Raw genomic sequence first — 22,594 nt, 5'->3', positions numbered from 1 at the left:
TTTGACTATGGACTAACTGTTGACAAAATTCCTATATTCTGTGATAACACAAGTGCCATTGCCATTACTGAAAATCCAGTGCAGCACTCAAGAACCAAGCACATTGACATCAAGTACCACTTCATAAGGGAACATGTGATGAAAGGAACAGTGGAACTTCATTTTGTTCCAAGTGAAAAGCATATTGCAGACATACTTACCAAGCCACTTGATGAATCAACATTCACAAGATTAGTAAGTGAGCTAGGTATGCTTAATTATTCATAAATTTATGTCCTCATTATAATCTGCTTTGAAGCCTGAAATGAATTTGCTGCAAGAACAAAGTTGGCTTTAAGAAAAGATTATTCTATCAATGGATATTCCCTATCCGTTGAAAGCCAAAAATGTTCTATCAACGGATGTTTATTATCCGTTAAAAGACAAATACATTTCTGGTAATTTTATCCTTCAACGGATAAAAACTATGTTAATCTTCAACGGATATCTATTTACCTCATCCGTTGAAGCGTCACATCAGTTACTTTAAGTGAGTCACAGCCGTTGATTCTTTTACTTACTCGTTGATACATATATACACAGGTGTATGTATTTGTATTAAAGGCAGTTTTCAGAATTTCTACAGTTTTCTTTTTTTCTCAAACGGCTGTAATTTATTTAAAAGTATCATTTAATCATTTCATTTACGTTTTAATTCAAGAAAGTATAAAAGCCCATTGAATTCTTATTTTCACTTTACGCTTTCTTGCAAATTTTACTCTCTTTCTCTCCCAAAACTCTCAAGTTTTTCTCTGCAACCTCTACTCACAACAATGGCACAAGTAGTCAAAATTATGTCTCAGTCTGGATTTGTTTACGAAAAGAACAATTTCGTAGCCTTGGTTGAAAAGAATGAAGCCCACTCTGATTATCACAAGATGATGGACTTCATCAAAAACTGCAAACTAAGCTATGCAATGCTGGAAGCCCCAACTATTTACTGTGAGGTAATTGAGGAGATTTGGACAACTGCAGAGTTCAACTCCACAGATATGACCATTGCTTTCTCTCTCAAAGGTAAGGATTATTGTATTAACTGTGATGATATACATTCTTGCTTTAAGTTACCTGAGAATAATGCCATGACACCGCACACTGATAAAGATGTATCTGCTATGTTAGATTCCATAGGCTATTCTTTTAATTCTGCTAGTTTAGGAAGCATTAGAAGAAAGGGCCTTAGGAAAGAATGGAGTTTTCTTGGAGATGCCTTTATCAAGGTTTTCTCTGGGAAGATTAGCAATTTTGATGCCATAACTTCATCTCTTGTTAACATGCTCTACATGCTAGTTTCTGATAGGTACTTTAAGTTTAGCAACTATGTCATGCTAGAATTAGGTTCCAGGTTAGGTAACAAAGCTAATAGACCTCATAACATCTACTATGCTAGATTCTTTATGTTATTGGCTAACCATGTTGCTGAAGGTTTGGTCATAACTAATGAGAGCAATAAACTAAAATGTTGGGCACAAGAGAAAAGGGTCCTTGCAGACCTTTTGAGAATCAACCTCAACAACCAGGTGCCATTGGTATATTTACCAATAATGAATGCACCTCAGGTAAGTGAGGTAAATACTTCTGCAACTCCTACATCTTCCACCCCCATTGTTTCTTTGCCTTCTAGTGTGACAGTGGAATCTGTGTCTTTGTCCCAACAGATTCCTACCAAAGCCATCAAAACTAAAATTCCAAAACACAAGTCAAAGAAAACCATCTTTGTTGTTTCTCAAAAGACAACAGTTGTAACAACTACCAAAAACCCTGAAGGGAGTGAACAGGGTGTGAGTGGTGAGGGGAGGGGTGAACATCAAGAAACCCCCCAGGATAAGGTGGGAGAGGTGAGTGGTACCCTAACCAGCCAAGCCACAGTCTCTCAAAAGGCTGTGGTGGTTCAAAAGGAGTCAAACACATCCCTAGTTGCATCCTCCCAAAAGGATGCAGCTATTGAAAATAGTCCCCAACCAGGGACACAGAACAAAAGAGGGAGGGACACTGAAGCCACACATTCACCTGTCAAAGCTTTTTCAAGAAGAAAGAAGGCTAAAACCCTAGTTTCCACACAGGGGGCACACACTGCACAGATATATCCACCTGTATCTTTGCCTTCACAAATTCAGCTCGATGTGGCTCCAGTAAATATGGAGTCACAGCCCCATTCTCTCATAATAGACACACATCAATCACCAAATTCTCCATCACCCTCTCTGGATGTGGATATGATATTCACATCAATTCCTGATTCTCCCTCTTTAAAACTCAGGGAGGAGCCCCACTCAAATCCTGGTGATCATCATCTGTTAGATGACTTGTTGGATCATCAGCCAATTATTTTAGACTTAGTTGAAGAATCTGTGTCACCTCACTTAAAATCAATTCACACAGATTTAACAATTATGTCACTTTCAATATCTACATATTTTCCTTCTTCAACGGATATCTCTCATCCGTTGACAAGTGGTTGTTCTTCGACGGATAAGCTTAACAGCAGTTATCCGTTGATATCGTCAGTTTCTACTTCAACGGATACTCCCTATCCGTTAATGGTCTCTACACACATAACTGATTCAATTCCAAGTGTAGAAGACATGGTTACTGTACAATCACTTCTAGGATTGAGGGAAGGGAGTGATAATTTGAGTGAGAGGCTGGGTTGCTCCCAGGCAAAAGGAGAGGTTGAGAGTCAAAACATGCATGCTATTTCTTCCAGCATGGCAAAAGTAAGTGAGGGGAGTGCCACCTTAGTAGGTGAGGGTGAGGGTGTGAGGGTGTGTGTGAGCCAGGGGGAGCCCCTGATGCAAGAATATAGAGAAAATGAGAGAAAAGCAGGTACAGAAGCTATAGGGGTGGAACCAGTCATTGCTAGTGAGTCAATGATTGTGAATGATGCTGAAAAGGGAAGACAATTTTAGCAACATTACAAAGCTGAAATTGATAACATTTCCTTGGTGCTGACACTTTTACTCATCCTGTTTCAGCCTATCAACTGTTGGCTGCTCAGGGAAATGTGGAGGCAGAGCAGACTTTGAACATAGTGCACACTTCAGAATCTCTTCAAAGAGATAAAGCTACTGTTAATAGGATGCCTTCTCAAGCTGGTGAGCCATCTGAAGAATTTGAAGTAAATTCTAATGATGATGACTCTAATTCTTTGGATGGGAGCATGAACTTAGGGGGAGATGCAGGCCCAAGTTCTGTTCCAAATCTACCTGAATGGGCATGGGCAAAGGAATCTACACCAGGGCAGTTTGGTGTAGCTTTGGTCAAGCAAGTAATGACTATTCAAAAGGCCCTTCAGGAGACTACAGATGCTGGTACAAAGGCTATTCTTCAAGCTCATCTAGACTCTCTGCATCTCTTGCAGTTGCAGCATATCAGACAGAATTTAAGTGTGGATGAACTCAAGCAGGATATTGCTGATCTGAAATCCTACAATGCTGAGAAGTTGGATTCAGTTATGCCTTATGGTACTATGCAAGATTTGTTGGTGAGATTGAGGAAAGAATCTGATACTGACAAGAGGCTGGCCAGGTTGGAAAACAGGGTTCAAATCATTGAAGACTCTATGGTCACCATTCTTCAGAATCAACAATCTCAGACAAATCTACTAATGCAGCTGGCAAAAGCACAAGGCTTGACCCCTATCCTTGATGATAACAAAAAGGGGGAGAATAAAAGGGAAGGGGAAGGAGAGCCATCAACAATAGTTCAAATATCTAAAGTGCTAGTTCCTGTCATCACCACTTCTCCAACTCTTCAAATCAAAGGAAAGCTTGATGGAATTGATCTAATCCAGATAGCAGCAGCTGAGATGAAAGTCAAAGAGCAAAGGAAGAAAATTGATGAAAGGATGCAATAAATCTTTGGTTCTACAACTTCTAAATCACAATTTGTGAAGCATAGCACAAAGGTGGAGCCAATCATTATGGAGCTCAAGCCAGTTAGGAGGAATAAGGTTGGAGAGACTTCTTCCAAGAATCTGAAACCTATGGTTCTCAAGCCCAACAACAGATCCAATAAGGACTCTACAAAGAACCCTCTAAGCCTTGCTCAGCTGAAAGAAGTGGACTTTCCTCTTCCAAAGCCTGATGAAGACAAGATTTTGGGTGCTAATATCATGAAGCACAAGGAGACCAAGGATGTGATTGAAAGGATGAACATGGCTATTATCTTTAGAGAGGGAAAGAGTATCTGTGTGATACAAGGACATCCCAAATTCTCAATAGCCAAGAGGGAAGAAGCCGGAAGGTTGAAGGAAGAAGCTAAAAAGCTAAAGGCTGACAAAATAGCACAAGCAAAGCTTGAAAAATAGCTAAAGTCAAGTCAAGCTGAAGAAAAGAAAGAAATTGAAGACAAGAGTGAAGATGTAGGTATGGGGGACATGATTAGTGATGATGTGGAAGAAAAAGTAAGGAAAGAAAGGAATGGCAGAAAGGGACCAAAAAGAAGGCCAATGCAAAAAGAAAGATGGTAGATGAGACTGAAGAAACCCAATCAAAATCCAAACCACTACCTTCTATTCCTGAACTCATTGTGTCTGACTCCTTCATAAACATCCATGGTGAAACAATCACTCCTAAGGAGGAACCAATTGATTGGGAAGACTTACCTCTTTTTTTCCAAATGAACCGAACCTCGATACCACATTCATCAAACACCATCAAATTTCCCACCTTCTTAACCACTTCTCCACCATCAAAGAAACAGAAAAGGAAAATCAAATCAACACCTCCTCTAACCTCAATCAAATTCACTCAGAAGCCTAAGCCTAAGCCACAAGCCTCAAATGATGATTATGTTCACATTTGTGACATAAAGGAATTTTCAGACATTGAACTCTATCTGGATGAGCTGGAGGAAGTAAGGGGAATAGATGCCTACAGACAGCTTCCAGAAAGACTAGTGTTCAAATATAAAGGAAGTGGGGAAAGGACTTGGCCTCTCTACAGGATTCTGAATGAAGGCTACTCTACCTTGGTTAGCGTCTACTCAGCCATAAAAAGGGATTCTGGCTTTACCAGGACTGCCAAGACTGAGATTCTCAACAAGATTGCCAGCATAAGGAAGACTTGGTGGGAGCCCAATGCCTTGCCTAGAACATTACTCATCCAAGAAAGAGGAATTACAGTTCATAAATCACCTCATTGGTTGATGGAGTTCAAAGACAATAAAGGAGTCAGAAGATTTTTCAGACTTGAAGATCAGCTCAAGATTGCCAGTAATGAAACTCTCAAGGATATGCAATCTAAGTTGGACATCAATGAAGAAGATGAAGCTGAGTTCTACATACAACTTCAACTCCAAATAGAGGAGAATGACAGGAGGCTAGGAAAGAAAACAAGGGATCAAAGGAAAAGAAATTAATCTGCTCAGGCTAAAGGAGCACCCTTGGAAACAATGTAATTCTTCAATTCCATCTCAGTATACACATTTTTGCAGCACTTTTGAATTTCTGCTTTATTACAGTTCATATGTTTATTAAGTGTTTTGTTATCATCAAGTTGAACCCAAATTTATGCCTACAGTTCTAGTAGACATAAATAGGGGGAGATTGTTAGGAATATGTGTATTAGTTTGATGATAAGTTAAACAAAACACTTAAGTAGAAATCTAGTGTTTGTAGCCTCAACGGATAAGACCATTTTGGTTATCCGTTGAAGGAGTAGCTTTACTTAGAAATAAGTTTAGTATTGTAGCACATTTCAGTCTCTGTATTTAAGTTGTACTTCTTAGATGTTGTGGGAAATTATCAGTCATGTTGACTACTAGTGGATATGCAAATAGGAGGGCTAATTATAAATATTTCATGCCTTGTAATTTTGTATAAGTGAAAAAGTATCAACTGATATTAAAGACCTTCAACGGATAAGAAACAAAGCTTCAACAGATGTCTCTAAAGTTTCAACGGATAATATCCATCAACGGATAAGTGCTTCAACGGATAAAGGTTCAACTGCTAATGCATCAACGGATAAAGCTTCAACGGATAAAGCATCAACGGATGAAAGCTTCAACGGATGCTTAGTTCAATAGCAGTTGATAGTGACAATTCATAAGCTAACAGAGGCACATGGGTTGACAGAGACAAACTGGAATGTGGCAGCCTCTAAGAGGAATCAAGAAAATGCAGCATTTCCATTCTGGTGCAAATAAAGAAGTATTCAAAGATTCACAGCTAAACCTAAATTGCATTGGATAGAGAAATGAAGAAGAAATATGTGAAGAGTCTTTTAATTGTATTTTACAGTTTTGTCTTCACTTGTAAACTTGGTAATATATATAAACCAAGTAGTAGCTAGTAATTAGGTGTGAATTTTCCAGAGCTGTTTAGAAAAATCCAGAGAGAAAATCATTTAGTTTGTACTAGGAAGCAGCTGTGATTTAATTCTTTGAATCACAGATTTTCTGAAATAACACATCTCTGGTGGAACAACAAATCCACCAGAAAAGTTTTTAAGTCTGTTGTGTTCTTTACATTTGTGATTGAATATATATTTGTCTGCATTAGCTCAAAGCAATTCACACACACTTGCTCATCAAAACACATAGACTAGAAACTGCTCAAAACTTGAAAAAGTTTTTAGATTTACATTCAACCCCCTTCTGTAAATCTCATTGTTAGTTCATGGGAATAACAGTTCGGCATGTAGATAGTTGGGGTGCCTTCGGCGTTGATATCCGGCATGTAGACAGCTATGGTGCCGACTCACTATTCTCAGTTTATGTGATTGGTGTTTTTGAATACTGGTCTAGCAATGGTTTTTGTGTGATATACTCAATTGTAATGTTGTTGTTTTCAGGTATGTTGGTGTAGATTAGATCAATTGGAATGTATTTGATTTCGTTTTTACCCTTAAGAATTTTTAAAATCTGCGTGTTAATCGATTAGGAAACAAATCATCTAATTTTTTATAGTATATTATTTGTTTTCCAACTTGATTTTATCAACAGTTGAAGGTTTGTCTCAGCTGTATTATGTTCAAATTAATGAAAACTATTTTTTTGTCAAAAAAAATGTGAAATTTGTTCAGATAACTTTTTTTTTACAATAGATAACTTTTCTATCTTCAATGTCATTTTGTTAATTTTACAATAGATAACTTTCCTATTTTGAATGTCATTCTGTTAATTTGTGATTCGATAAGTGTATTATGTAACATTAGACTCAATAAAAAGATTGTATATGAGTGAATTTATTGATTATAAATAAGTGACCATTTATAAATTTTTTATCCGCAACTGCTTTTAGTGTGTTCCCAATGCTTTTGGGTTGTTCCCGATGGGCTCATTAGATTAATATTTCATAATCTCCGACTGCAACAACATGATCCATTATCATCTATGCCATACAACTCTCCTTGATCTTCAACCGAAAATTTTTGGTGCTACGTATATCATCGACACACTTTCCCTTTTGATAAGATAAATTAAAAACTGTAGCATAAATATTCAGCGGCAATAGGCCTCTGCTAAAGATACCTGACAAAGCAAAAAAGTAATGAAACATCTCTTAGAAGAAGAAGAAACATTGAGAAAGATCCCCAACAAAAAGTAAATTCGTCTCAACTATGGAACCAAAATCCACAAAGAACCTCTATATACATGGTTTCAGATTGGCTCTTGTGTTTTTATGTATGTAATCCTATCTCAACTTCTTTGTATAACAGCTTTCACATAAAGCCCTTTCTCATCATCAAAACTTTTTTAAGATTGGAGGCGTCTATCTTGCTTATCCATTCTTCTCCCATTTTCCACATACTGGAAAATTATTTTATTAGACCGGAGCATCATCCTCAGTGATTCCAGTACCTCAAGTACGGCTTACCTGCAGAATCAAGCAAAGCAGTATTCTGATGTGGTAAGCTCGTCCATCCCATATTGTTGGCCTTTAGGCCATTAGTAGTGTCTTGCACATTCAAGTAGCTACGTTGATTAACCATCTGTGGTAATGGATTACTTGTAGGAACCCCAACACTGTAATTCAGAGGTTGATTAAATCGTTGTTGAGGGGTGAAAGAAGTATAAGGACCAGCAGTAGGATTCAAGTTGTCACAATGAGATAGAACACTAAACAGGCTCTGATCTCCGATACCTCCATTAACAGAGCTCTGGGTTTGGCAAAGACTGCCTTCTAGACCAGACCAACCACCATGGCCTTGGCTCTCAACAGGAGTCCAATTCTGACGCAACAATTCATCACCACTCGGATGAGATTGGGATAGTCCTGAAAGTTGTACGGTATTTGCACCCCAACTCTGCATATTGAGGGTCGAGGAGGCAAGAGGGGTTGAGAAGCGATCTTGCCTCGTAAGTGCATGCCTAAGGCCATCTAAACACATATTCTCTTGTACAGTCTGATGCATGAAAGGATCCTTCAACCTCTGATTAAATGTCACTGGATGCAGCTGCTCTTTGAAATGTCCCACAGGATGACTATTTTCAATCATCACATTTGTTAGTGGTTGAAAATTTAACGCTGCAGGTTTCTGCTCGTGATGATACTGCGCACTGCCTGGCCCCTCAAAGAATGATTGGAATTGCTCGTTTTGCAATTGATTAGAGTAAGAACCGAAAAACATCTCATCTGCTTGTCTACTCATCAAATCTTTCCCAGGATCAACCTTCCGCATGTCAGGTTTCAAATGTATCAGCTGAGTAGGATGCTCTTCCATAACTTGTGAATACCCATGCGACAATTCATTGGCAGATGCGGGATCACGACTTACATGAGTAGTGTTATAGTAAACATTTGGCATGCTAACTGCTGGCCAAACATCACAAGCAACAGATAGAGGACTTTCCTGACTTGGAGAAACATCCACTTGGCTCAAATTTTCTGTAAAATTTGATACGTTACGAAGTAAAGCATCAGCTCTGGGCAATGTGTGATTTCCATCTGAACCCAAATCCATTGTATTGAACACCAAGTTACCACCGAGTACAGTATTATGTTGCACATGATTCTGCGTGAAAATGGAAGCACATTCACTTCCACCATGCATGTCAGGCCTGTTGATAGCAGCTGCATTATGAGTTTGCTGCTGAAATACGCAAGGACTTTGATGTTCTCCATCCTGACCATAAAAAACATTGAAGCAAACGAGATGACATGTCATTAATTAAAATACAATTAACTAGAATCCAGCTCTCTTCTCTTAGCATTTTACCAAGATGTATAATAATTTTTTTAAAGAGGTATCACATATCATTAACAACCTTTTATTATTTTAATTTGATATCTCTAAGCTCAAGGTCCTAAACCCAGCCAACTCCATAATAACACCACCACTGATAATGGTACTTCAAATGTTTGTTTATCAATCCTCAATCAAATATTAACCACAGTCTAGAATAGAAACAAACCTCCAACGCAGTAGATTGTTCACGATTTGTAGTTGCATTGTTCATTTGATCCTCAAGCAATCTATTAGATATCTCGCTCCCGTCATCCTGGACGAAAGTAGAATAGAGTCAACTTGCTAGTCAGCATAATATATTGAAGATTGTTAAGTAGGGCTGGGGAAGGGTGTAAGCGTTGCTGGAAATGAGTCTCCTAGATATTTGAGAGTACATTGTATTTTTTCACAGCACGGTAAATGTACATTTTCAATCAGGACAAAGGAATACAAGTAACAAACCTCTGTTGAATCTGATTCTTCATCACCAACATGATCATCTAACATGTTAATATTGCTCTGTTTTGCATCGGCCTGATCAACAGATTTTCATGAATGAAATCAATGAAATACGGTAAGAGCAGATCTCTACGTGTAACAGAAATAATCATGTATTCAAAAGGTTGGCCCTGCATAATTGTAACACGAAATAGAGACCTAAAACTGGGGGCTGCAAAATAGTCTAGTTAGTATACCATTTCTTTCCCTAACGCATGCATCAATTGCTGCTTTTCTATCTGCCGCCTCCTCCAGTTTGAGAAAGCTGCAGCAACATCTACATTTGCCAACTTTGACCTGTAATAACATATTAAACTTCCAACCAACTAGTAATTTATAAAGATAGATTTACTTAACAAAATCCTTACCAGTGCACATGCAACTTATGGCGCTCTTCCTCCTCAAACACTTTGTATGGTTGCACATAGTAAGTATCAATGTCACCTAAAACATGATTAAGTGACTTGGACTGAATGCTATTACTAGAATGCTTCATACTATTCTTAACACGTTGGTGTTGGTCCTTGCTAACCTGAACATGATGAGAACAGATCAGACTTGACTTTGCTGATAACATGACTAATGAACCAACCTATCATCTTCCTACTCAATGGAACCTATAGGTAACCTCCATGAAGGCATGAAAAAGTTACTCACTGGGAACTGTTTACATGGGGGACGTGGTTGCTGATAGGGCATAGTCTAATCATATTTTGAAACAGAACTACAATCTAAAAACTGGAAAGATTAGGACAAAAATAAAAAATATGCATGAACATATTTTAATTCTTCAAAAGGTTTTGATCACAGATTCTAGATTTTTATCCAATCATCGGCATATAGGAGTTTAAACCATCATAAAATCCATTAAAGTCTCTTTCACAACAGTGTTGCATATTACTATTATTGGTAAAGGACAAAGCTTACTCCGTTGACCTTTACTCTCCAGTCTACAGGTGGGTCAAAGAAAGCATAAATGAACTTTAAACCCTAAAGTTTGATCCAATCTAAGTTTAGAACCTTTAAGTTTACTTCTTTGAAAATAAAACCTCGAAACGTTTTTGTATAGATATAATTTAGAATCTCTAATTAAACAACTCCAAACATCCGCTCAACGCTTAAAAAAATAATATTAACTTAAAAATGTCCTAATGTTGATTATTTCAAGTCAAATTTTACACGTTAATCAAAATATAAATATAAGATATTAAAAGCAAACATTTTCTTAAATAATATATATACAGATTATATTATAGACCTTAAATAATTTTCCTTGGTAATTAAGGAAATACTTAATTCAACATTATTTCAATTCAAAATAAATAAAATTAGATACGATCATGTATACTAATTATTATTCATAACATCTCGCTAGAACACTGTAAAGAAAACAATATAGTAGCTTAACATTACTACAGTTTCCGTTTTCGAGAAATACAAGTCTAACCAATCACATTGTTTTCATCAAATATAATTTATATAATCGCCTTAATTTTTTAAAAATGGTACTTTTTTATTTATTATTAGGGGATTTTAAAATTAAAACATTATCTTAGAGATGTATAATTTTTAACTTAAAAAAATAGTAGAAGCTTGAATTTAGATTAGTATTTAATTTACACCATAATACTTGAAGTAATTCTTTTTATTTTCTATTTGTTCTGGTAGAATATTGTCTTACAACAGTCAGAAGGTTTAAAAAATTTACTATATAATATTTTAAGGTTTAATTTTCTAAGAAACAAGGTTCAAAATCCAATAAAGCCTTAGAACCAGCAAGATTTTCAGATATTCAGTACTTTTTTCTAACATAGAAACTGGGGCATGTCAAACGAATAACCTTGATGTATGACATATATTTCGCACCATCACCAGACTGGACATTACGCTTCTGTATTTTTTCTCCCTTCCTTTTTCTTGCTACCATTTTGAGGCCATCCAAAGTCTTATCATGAATATCCTCCATAAAACCTTTACTGCATACGATAACAACATAGAAAACAAGTAAACTCCTTATAACACCAAGAAAAAACAGCTACAGGCATACTCTGCCCATCCAAAATAAGACCAACTTGACATTTTTAGTCAATTTAAGTCAGACTCACGACTTCAACTATGAAAATTGTACATGATGTATAATTTGAATGAGTCACATCAATTCAAAATTTAATACTTAATAGTATATCAAAGCATGCCATTTATTTTAACACCAAGAGAGTACTATAAATTGTCAAGGAATAATATCCAATGGTAAAAAAGAAGCAATACTCCACAAAATGTAGCTGAAGTATATTTCCAAGTTTTTGAAAATAGAAAATGATAGAACTCCAAAGGAGGAAAAAAAAAGTAAAAACTTGGCAAAAAGTTCTTCGGTACATTCTTTTTTCCTTTACAAGTAGAAGATTACTCAACCTTCCTTCATCTTCTTATCTGAAGTAAAAATAACTGCAACATTGTCAACTACTAATAAGATTAGTGCCCGTTTGGAGAGCATTAAAATTTAAAATAACCGACTTATGACTTAAAATGAATAAGTGCTATATAAGTGACAAGTAGATAAATACTTACAAGTTATATATAAGTGTTTGGATAAATTTATTTATAAGTCGGTGAAATTTTTACTAAATTGAATTAAAATAAATAATTATAAAATACATTCATCTTAATTCATATTTTAAATTAGAAAAATATTAAAAAATGTATATGTTAAAATAAAAATTAATAAAAAAGCGAAAAAGTCAAAATAAGTTGGGAAAAAATATGTCGTTACTAACTTTCAACTTATCAACTTATAAGTTATAAGTTGTACATATAAGTTGGGTTAACAAACACTCTGTAAGTTCTTACGGGCTTATAAGAGATAAGTCCCTTAAAGCCCGTTTCCAAACAGCCCCCATAATTCATCATACGTTGGGTCATTGACACAAAAGATAGGTTTGAAGAAAAACAAGACTGTTCTGAATATAAACCTGCAAGTCACGGGCACAATTTTACACATCTACATGATTTTGTGAATCCCAAACAATAATTCGCTTCAAACATAAATTAACAATTAGTGTACTTATGATATTGACATCAGAAATGCAATACCCAAGGCAAAACAAACATGAAGCAACAAGAGAAATCAGACAACAATTACCGCTTCTGAGGTTCCTCATGGAGTGACCTTAAGTATAATTCATCACTACTACATGCTTTGTCATCCGCAGCTGAAGAACAAGATTCAGATGTGAGGTTATCGTCAGAATTATGAACAGTAGATTTATTTGCATGAGTCGGCAAAGTTTTCTCAACATGCTTCCTGAACCTGCAAGTAAATTTTGGTTTTAATAGATGGAAGCTGTACCAAAAAGATGCAAAGGGAATCATTAAAATCTTTAGAAGTCGATTCGATAAAATACAAAATTGCTTATAAGTTATAAGAGAACCAATCAAATAATCATGATCTCCAGAGATATTGGTTATTGTGGAATCATAAAATTGACATAATCACTTCAGCAGCTCAAGGCAATAAAGTCTTTAAAATGCAGACTACAAAACTAAACTCTCGTTTTGCTAAACCTAATATCATCCAAGGGGATTTCTGTAACATAAAACATAATGGGAGGGAACTTCGTCAGAATCTCGCATTCAAAACACATTCATTTTATGTCATCCTTGAAAGCTATCATTTTCGCTTGTGAATAAGAGAATTTGCTGTTCATGTTCATGTTCTATTTATCTAGATTAAGGCGATATAACTTATGTAGATTGTAGTAAGTCACATGCATATTCTTCTATAACATAAATCATCAAATTCAACGCAAAGTAATAGAGTTCGTTCACCTCCAAAACTTTTGCCCTATATCATTTTCAGGATCCGTTTGTGACCATCTTGCTTTCAAAAACTGTAGATCCCTGATCATACTGTGAAAAAATGTAAAATGCGTTATAAAATGCTTAAATACAATCGCAGACAATAGAAAAGAGGAGAAGCTACAGTTTACATACTCAGAATGGTAGTTTTGTAGCTCTGAATAATATGCTTTCTTGTTGGCCTTTAGAAGACGCTCCTTCTTAAGAACAGCGTCAGGATGAAGATCACCAGAACAAAGCGAGGCACTCCTGCAAATTGTAGATTGCAAAGACATGATCAGCTCAAATTTCAAAACTTTGCCATTAGATATGAAAGAATCAATTCTCTTCACTCTTCATAAAGAGGAGTCGAGTTGGCCCAGTTGTCAGGTGCCCAACTTATGACCTACAGGTCATTGGTCTAATTCCTTATCCTAGATGCAGGGGTCATGTCTTGGAAAGAGTCTCTCTATTCTCTTACTCTCTTCAGTTGCAGGGGTCATATTTTGAAAAGAGTCTCTATTCTATTACTCTCTTGAGTAGGGACAAGGCTGCATACATCCTACCCTTCTCAGAGCCTATTTTAAGCGGGATTTAAAAGTATGTCCCTTTTCCCATTTATTTTCATATTTTCCAGAGTTACCATTATAGTAAGTTATAAAACTTCTGCCAGATCATAATTTTTATTTCATTTTTAATCGAAACAATTAACTATATCTTGTCTATTCTTTCTTTATCATTCTGACTTCTTTATCAGTCTATATTTCTTATAGTTAAAATTTGTAATTTATTTCGGCAAAAAAAAAATTGTAATTTATAAGTTTCTATCAAGACTTCCATACATTCATCCTATGATGATCATAAAAACCATATGGTATGAGATTATGCACACTAAATAATCAATCAACTAAACATTACTACCCTAGTAATCGCGCTACACCTACTTGTCACACCACATATTTATTATTTTGCATTTTTACACATTTTGGTACCGTTTCATTTAACCATCAGGTAAATTAGTTTCTCAACCAAGGGCATTAAGCCTAGTATGCTGGTTTTCATGTATATATGATCAATTAAGAGATTTACTATATGATATGACTAAAATTTCTATTAAACCACACACAAGAAGAAAAAAAAATCATGTAAAAAAAATTTCAAAAATATTACGTTCGCACCTTCACCATTTACATGTCCTGTTTCCAAAATATGCAAGCCAGATGGATATAAAACTTCAAGTAACAGACAGCATAAACTACATATATGTTTAGGCTAAATTTCTCACATATTCCACTTACAATCTCTATATGTGCTGTCTGTGTGTCTAAAATGGAAGACGAACATTGAAATGTCTAAAACTAAACACGTACAAGCTGATAGCTGAAAGCTTAACTAAAGACTAGACCAGCAAAATGCATTAGGCTTTTAAGTTTTTTTTGTTGTCAATTAACATGCAGTTATTAGAAAGTGACTATGTATGTGGGCTGACCTTATAACTGCAATCAGTCCAAAAACTAGTAAAGAAACATGCATCAAGTGATATTACCCAATACCATTATGCGATATAAACGCAATGGACCATTCTATAAGGAGTGTCCTGAATAAATAATGCATATACAATATGAGTCAGGTTTAGGCAGAAGTGCAATACTTGCCATTTCATTAATGGATTCCCGAAGTGAAAATTATCTCCCTCGAGCAATTCTTGAACAACGTGTTGAGCCTCGGTTCCTTTGGGCAGAAACTGAGTGAGCACGTTCCTCTCCTTCTCCGATAGATGAGTTTGCCAGACCTATAGAAAAAATATATCAAACTTTAACATGTGCAAAATTTTGAACAATATGAACTGCTTGTGAATTCAAACATAATGCAGACAGAACACGAGACAATACTAACCTCATACGAAAGCACATCAGTTAAATTTTCCAAGTCAAAGGTTTCTTGAGGAACATTGACTACGTCAGCCAAAATATTGTGGCAACTGGGAATAGCATCAATATAAGGTGATATATGTCTTTGTGCAATTCCAACCTGCTCCTTCTTGGCCACAACACTCTTCCTACTGTCATCCCACTCAAGAATTATAGTAGACGTGATGCTTGAATCACACTGTGAAGATACTAACTTCTTCCTTTTCACACTGTGTTGCTGGCGAGAAGTTAAACCAACAACACTCGCAGAGCCTAAACGTTTTTTCCACTGATCAGCAGCCATTTTCAACAAATTGAACCAATTACAAGCAGTGCTCAACCGAAAAGGTAATTAAAGACGCACTATCGATCAGTCAACATATTACTTTGCTCCATGTCACTGGATTATTTACGTAGAAAAGGAACATAAAATTAGCACACAGAAAAGGATAGAATAAAGAACAATGCTCAACATCTACAATTTAGAGTCTTAGTTGAATCAGACTCTCAGCAAGTTTGACTTTTAAATTTGCTAAAGTTCCTTCTCGAGGTGTTTTTTCATTGGGTTGTGGGTGGCACAACATCCAAGAAATAGTTTTTGAAGAATGATTTCTTCAAGTTCTCTAGACCATGCAGAATTTAGTTATACCCGAGTAAAAAGAATTTTAGCCAGAAGGCCTATCAAAGTTCTTGAAGGCCATTTAAAATGCAAAAGCAATGTTTTAGCTACCATTCGAAGAAGCATATTGTATCTGAAAAACATCCTTATTCAGAAATTATCATGATTTTAAAAGTAAATGGTTGGTGCTGGTCTATCGAGAAAATACGATGCTTCCTAGACTCCCAGGCCAGGACATCTAGCATCAATTAATCCAAAATTCTTCCCAGAACTAATTTAGAAATTTAGCTTCTCGCTAGCGGTACAACTTGCTGCTCGCTTTCTTTCCATCTCAGCAAAATCATAAATTACTTAATTAGTAGTAAAAATATATAAACAGTAACAAAAATCAATTACATACAGAGATATAAATGGAGGTAATATTACCTTGTAAATTATATTACAACAAACAACATAAAACGTTTCAAAGCCACACTAGTTGTCCTGTCTTGAAAAATATTACGAGGAAAACAGTCAAAAGAAATGTGCTTATGCAACAAAAAAGACCCGACTTGCTTAGAAATGAGGAAGAGAAGGTAGATTTAAATTAAATTAGGATTGCACAACATACCAGTTACAGACCACTAGTGTACTAAACTTGAATATCTCAGTCACATCAAGAACCGTTCGGACAAAAACATAATCAAAAGCTTAAAATTTCATCACCAGAACAATTAAAAAATTGAGCAAAATAGAGAAATAAACAATCAATAAAAAGATTAAAAAAAAACAACTAACACAAAATTACACAATGTGCGTCTGTTTGATTAGATTAAGGCTTCCTAGACACAAAAAGAAGACTAATTAACAAAACGATAATCACCAACAGATGTTGCAGAAAGAGGGATTATATTAAATTCCCACCACTGAACCATTAATCATAATGAAAAACAATAAATTCACCCAATTTTAAATTAAAAGAAAGAAACAAAAGTGCAATAAAGAGTGAATAAAGCAATGAAATATGAACCTGGGTCATAAAAATTAGGTGTGAAAAAAGGGGGATAAGAAGGGGTATAGAGATTTTGGGATTTTTTTCAAGTGAAGAAGACAGAGAAATAAAAGAGGTGGCGGGCGCAGAGGATTACAGAAAACAGTATAGATAAAGAGGAGACTGGGGAGAAATATAAATAGATAGATAGATGATGAAAAATCAAAGGGTGTTTTTGCTTAACTCAGTCTCTCAACTTCAATGTGTTGTGTTGTGTTGTGTTTTGTTTTGTTTTGTTTTGTTTTGTTTTGTTTCGTTTGAATGAATGAAAGCTGTTTAGTTATCCCTCCCTGCTGCTGTTTCCTTGGGCCTGCCTTGGCTTGGGTTCCTCTCCTCATTAAGGTCGGTGTATTGTATTGTATATTTGTATGTGTCCTCATATCACTTGTTGGACACTAATTATTTTTTAATTTATATTATGCTATTCTAGATATATTAATATGTTTAATTAATATAGATTAATTTATAGATATTTAATATTTAATATTTAATTTATAATTATAAATAGGCACCCGGGTGAACTTTAATTTATTAAACCCGCAATTGCATTTTGTTAAATTAGTTTAACAAATGTTAGTTCTGCAAAGATAAACATGAAAATATTAAATTAATATTTATGAATACAATTTTATATATATTACGTGTATATATATATAATTCTAGATATATATAACAAAGTTTTAATTAGCTTATTTATATCTTATCATATTGTTTAAAACTATCATTACTTTAGCCGCTAATATGATAAAATTCATAATGTTACAATAGTTTAATTCAACAAATACGGCCTTCTGAGATGATTTTTTAAAAAACTAAAACCTGCAACAAAATATTTCATTTCTCTCACTTACGGCCACTTTTCAATATATGAAGACAATCTTTAATTTACGAAATAAAAATTACAAAGTTCTCAATTTTATATCTCGAGGTTGTAAATACAAAGTGCCCCCACGGCCACAACTATACTATGAATAGTACAGTGTGGTTGAAAGATAGGAGTGCCAACTCATTAACTCAAGTAGGATGTTTTTTTCTAAACTTCAGCCGAAAACGCCTAACATTCGAATTTTATAACACTTCTCCTTCTGACCTTCTAGCACCAGGCATGTGTCAAACTCTAAACATCGTGTTACCACTTAGCAGAGTCTTGTGTTTTTATTAAACAATCAATATAATTCCCCTTCTCAATGTGGAACGATATACCATAAATAAATGTTCAACCTGCAATGTCCAATAATGGTGCTGAAGTAGTGAATCTATTGTCACCATAGCAGTGGCACAACTTAAGGCCGTAATACTATGGTGTCCAAGAACCAGAATATTCCGATAAATGGAAGCGATATCATAATAATCATAATAACATTACTTTTTACGAATAGTATAATTATCCTATTGTTTCCTCGATCTTCGAAGACAACTGACTCCTCCAACAAATTTTCAACAAGAAATGAGGAAGAAGATAAATGGTCAAAATGGCTAGTGATTTTGACTGATACATCGAAATTGCTTCCCCTATTTATAAAGTACTCACGAGAAAAAAGGACCCGGTCAGGATGAAGTATATGTTGTTCTGGTCGATTAAAGGGTGTAAAAATAATTAGAAATGGATGTGGAAAGTATGGAAAAATATCTCACAATATATTTAACCAGAAAATCCATTCCATCCTACTAGATAGCTTGATATGTGAATTAGTTTCGCTCAATTATTTTTGCTAAATATGTACAAAATATGTCGATTATGATAATGAGTTCGTGAGGAGCAACAATTTCGTTAATTAAATATATATGAAGTATAAAGTTAGAGGATATACTATCAGATGTAGTGTAAGGACCTGAAAATTTAGATTCTAAAATATATAAAATATCAAGTTTCTTTTTATATATTGTATATGTACACAAATCAGTCTTTATGAATGTACTAACCGGCTAATCTTTGTAGTTCTTAATTCCAATTTTACCTTTATAATTAGGGAAAATCAATTCTTTCGTCCTTTAACTTTATACTGTTTTTGGTTAAGGTCCCTGGACTACAAAATAATATTTTATGATCCTTATACTTTTAAATATTTTTGATATTTGTCTATCCGTTCAATTTTGACTAACAGACGTTAGTCGTTGCTGACTTGTCAAATTAAAAAAGAAAATAAAAATTAGGTGGATTTTCAGTTATTAATACGTGTGATATTGGCCTCACATGATTTGCACATGATTATTTTTCTTACTGTTACTTGCATAATACATACAGACTTATATATAAAATGCACATGAATTGGGGATTAGGGTTCATATATATTATTACATAACAATTGAGAAAACTAATTTGAGATAAAATCGGGTGTTGATAGCACAAGCAACTCGAGGGCATCTTCAACATCAGAAATCTGCAAATGTGGTTATGAATGTCTGATTTGGACATCTCAAAAAGCATATAGTAAAGGAAGAAGATTTTTTGGGTGTCCATTTTATAAGGTGAAAGAGAAATATTGTGGCTACTTTAAATGGCACGATGATGATAAATGGTCGAATAATAAAGAACTGACATATAAGATAGCTGTGTTGCAGGCAAGAATTGGTGAGCTCCAAGCATTGAAGAAGATGGAGTCTGCAGAAATGGAACTGAAGCTGAAGTTAAAAGATGCAGAAATTAGCCACTTGAAGTGATGAATAAAATAATTAGGGGTTATCACTCAAATGTGATGAATGATTCTGTGAAGCCTTAAATATATATACATATACCTTGATGATGGTCAAACAAGCTTTCGATTCTACCAATTTACTGATGAATTACATATCTGTTGGCGAGAGTGTGTAGCTGTATGTACAGTTACGTGATAACTCAACACAATAACAACACTAGAACATGACAGGTTAATTGTAACACCCTCCAAACCCGGGGTATAGATTTGGGGCATTACTAATATTAACTACCCACTAATCCTGCACAAGCGCAATATAAATAAAATAATTACCCTGAACTACTACTACTCAGGATCTTTTCAAGGTTAAGGATTGAAAACAAGAACGACAAACCAACTTTATTACAAAAACCAGTTTAAATAATTTGTCTCAAGAACTCTCTTTATTACAAAACATTATTTTATTAACATTTTAAACTAAACATCTTTTACTCAAACTACCACTATTACTTATCCTACTACACCTGATCTGGCAACTCAAAACTCTCTTCTGGGATAGGGACAAACACCCTTGGTATAAGAAGGTCCCGCTGCTTGACTCGCTTCTTGACTACTCGGGTTCTGATGAGTTTCATTCTCTACCTTAACTGAAAAACAATGTGAATAACAATAAAAGGGGGTGAGCCAAAATTGCTCAACAAGCCTGCAACAATGTATATATAGTGTAAGAGAGAAGAATAAATGAACCGATAATCTGCTGATTTGAACAACCATCTATTTCTGTAAAGAATAATAATTTACCATTACTGGCGAGTGCCAAATGAACAAGACTGGAAACAAGAACTAACTATGCACTATAACCTGCTGATCAGTCAGGATACAGTGCAGATCTATACCCAACTGCATAGCCCCAACCAACATAAGGAGTACTCAGGCAACTATGGCCTATTAATTAAAGGTCTGGGTAAAACCCAACCCGTATCGTAACCATCCAGTCCATAGCTTAGCATCCAGAACAATCGGAATGCTTTTGATGTATCTCAACATCAGGATATATCAGAGTATATGTAAGTAAGGGTATAAGTATTGGAATATGAATAGAGGATTCAATAAATTGGGAGAAATCAAGAATCGAAATGAAATAGAAACAAGAATCAATAACTGTGTATCAGTGTTTGTAATCAAGAATTATCAGTGTGTAATTGTTATAGAAAGTGGGATATATTTCACTATTCTGAACTTAGAATAGGGGAAAACTTGCCTTGCGCGTACTTAACCTCATATGACTCACCGCCTTCCGTCTTCTGCTTGATTCGCCTTGTTGATACAGAATTTATCATAGAAAGATATTTGTTTAGATAACTTACTTCATACGTGTATCTCGAATTGATACCACGTAGCCCTAATCGTCAACCCATATGAAGGGTTTTTAGCACATAAATGCAACGAAACGTAAATTTAAATCTTAAAAAAAAAACCGAAACCCTTTGCAGGATCCACTGCGAAAAATAATATTTAATTCGTAGTTCAGTATGTTTACCTTAAGAAGCTTTACGTTAATGGAAATATGGAGGTCTTTAATAGCGATCCAAGAACGATGAACAGAAATCCCTAGCAGCTGCTCCTCAAGTGTGAAGCACTCCACCGATATCCACCAAGAGTACAATGTGATGGAGGAGGAAGATGTTGAGAGAATTAGTTGCCTCCCTTTTGTTCTACTTTGGAATTAGGGTTAATTATTTGGGTTTTGGCAAATAGGGTTTATAATAGTATATTTATAGGCAAAATTTTCAGCTGGAAATTTTCATAAAATATTATTATTATTAACCCTTTAATTGATTATTCTTATTAACCAATTAACTAATAATTAAAACACCTTTTAATCATTAATCCCTTTTCTAAACACTTTAGAAAAATAATTCTCTCACTTGATTTAATTTCCAAAATTAAATTCTTAATTAATAATATTAAGAATTAATTAAATCTCATTTAATCAATTATTAAATCTGCTAATTAATTATTTATTTCACAAATATATAATTACCAACCATTATTAATTAATTTCTCCGCCATTAAATCATTCTCTTTTATGGTGTGACCCTGTACGTTCAATATTAAGCCGGTAGTAGAAATAAATAATAATAAAACTATTTTATCACTATTTATATAAATTCTCTAATTCATTATATATGATTAATTAATAAATTAATCATATTTATTCTACATCGTGAGGGATACTTCTCAGCATATCGCGACTATCCGGATAATACGAATTCACTGACTTAGAATACCAAGAACCTATTCAGTGAGTAGTTACCGTACAATCAATTCCTTCTACCCTGCAATGTCACGATTAAATACAAGACATGGAACTTGTGTCAAGCCTATCTTATTTAATCATTTGCTTTCCCATTCACTATGCTTAGTTTTATTTAATATAAATTATAAACTCCTTTCTAATTTCATTCACTCTGGCCAGAGATTCCTGAACTAGCATAAGTGGATCAGCATTGAACATTCTCTTCCTTCACTGGAAGGGGTAGATCCTTTATTGATCATACACTATCTTCGTGTACAAATTCCTATACCCCGTAGAGCCCTTATAATTGTCCCTGGAGACTAAGAACTAAACCAAAGCATAGTTCAGTGTACACAAGATGACTATAATGACCTCAAGTCTAAGGATACTTGTACAACTATCACTATGTGAACAACTGCTGACACGTGAGTGAACTCCATCAGTTGTTCAGCTGTGTGAGTCATGTTCAGTGAACTTATTCTATAATAAGCACCTACATACTAGCTATAGTGTCACCACACAAATATCTATGAGAACAGACATCCTTCATAATGAA

At 34.9% G+C, this 22,594-nt stretch overlaps 1 protein-coding gene across 3 annotated transcripts; it reads right to left on the bottom strand.

The window, feature by feature from the left end:
- Positions 1-7,530: 7,530 nt before the first annotated feature.
- LOC141712949 (uncharacterized) lies at positions 7,531-17,361 on the bottom strand. 3 transcript variants are annotated; one of them, XM_074516081.1, is made up of 12 exons: positions 16,500-17,361; positions 15,441-15,854; positions 15,200-15,336; positions 13,701-13,814; positions 13,536-13,616; positions 12,850-13,017; positions 11,551-11,686; positions 10,079-10,242; positions 9,908-10,007; positions 9,675-9,746; positions 9,400-9,486; positions 7,531-9,110 (listed from the first exon to the last, which is right to left on the bottom strand). In XM_074516081.1, the coding sequence occupies exons 2-12, from the start codon at positions 15,756-15,758 to the stop codon at positions 7,830-7,832; spliced, it is 2,658 nt and encodes an 885-aa protein (XP_074372182.1). In that variant the 5' UTR covers positions 15,759-15,854; positions 16,500-17,361; the 3' UTR covers positions 7,531-7,829. The 3 variants fall into 3 exon arrangements, with proteins under 3 accessions (XP_074372182.1, XP_074372184.1, XP_074372183.1); XM_074516083.1 differs by having other exon boundaries at positions 16,684-17,361; XM_074516082.1 differs by having other exon boundaries at positions 17,083-17,360.
- Between the last annotated feature and the right edge of the window lie 5,233 nt (positions 17,362-22,594).

The sequence above is a fragment of the Apium graveolens genome, chromosome 3, assembly GCF_009905375.1.
Source record: "Apium graveolens cultivar Ventura chromosome 3, ASM990537v1, whole genome shotgun sequence".
Lineage (NCBI taxonomy): Eukaryota > Viridiplantae > Streptophyta > Magnoliopsida > Apiales > Apiaceae > Apium > Apium graveolens.
This window is presented reverse-complemented; position numbering and strand designations above follow the sequence as displayed.

What these genes read in the sequence shown, in the direction of transcription:
- LOC141712949 (XM_074516081.1), bottom strand. Translation starts at nt 15,758, where the DNA reads ATGGCTGCTGATCAGTGGAAAAAACGTTTAGGCTCTGCGAGTGTTGTT. An exon ending in AATATATGTCATACATCAAG is followed by an intron (nt 10,243 to 11,550) that starts GTTATTCGTTTG and finishes CATCATGTTCAG; the next exon opens with GTTAGCAAGGACCAACACCA. An exon ending in AAGAATCAGATTCAACAGAG is followed by an intron (nt 9,487 to 9,674) that starts GTTTGTTACTTG and finishes ACTTTCGTCCAG; the next exon opens with GATGACGGGAGCGAGATATC.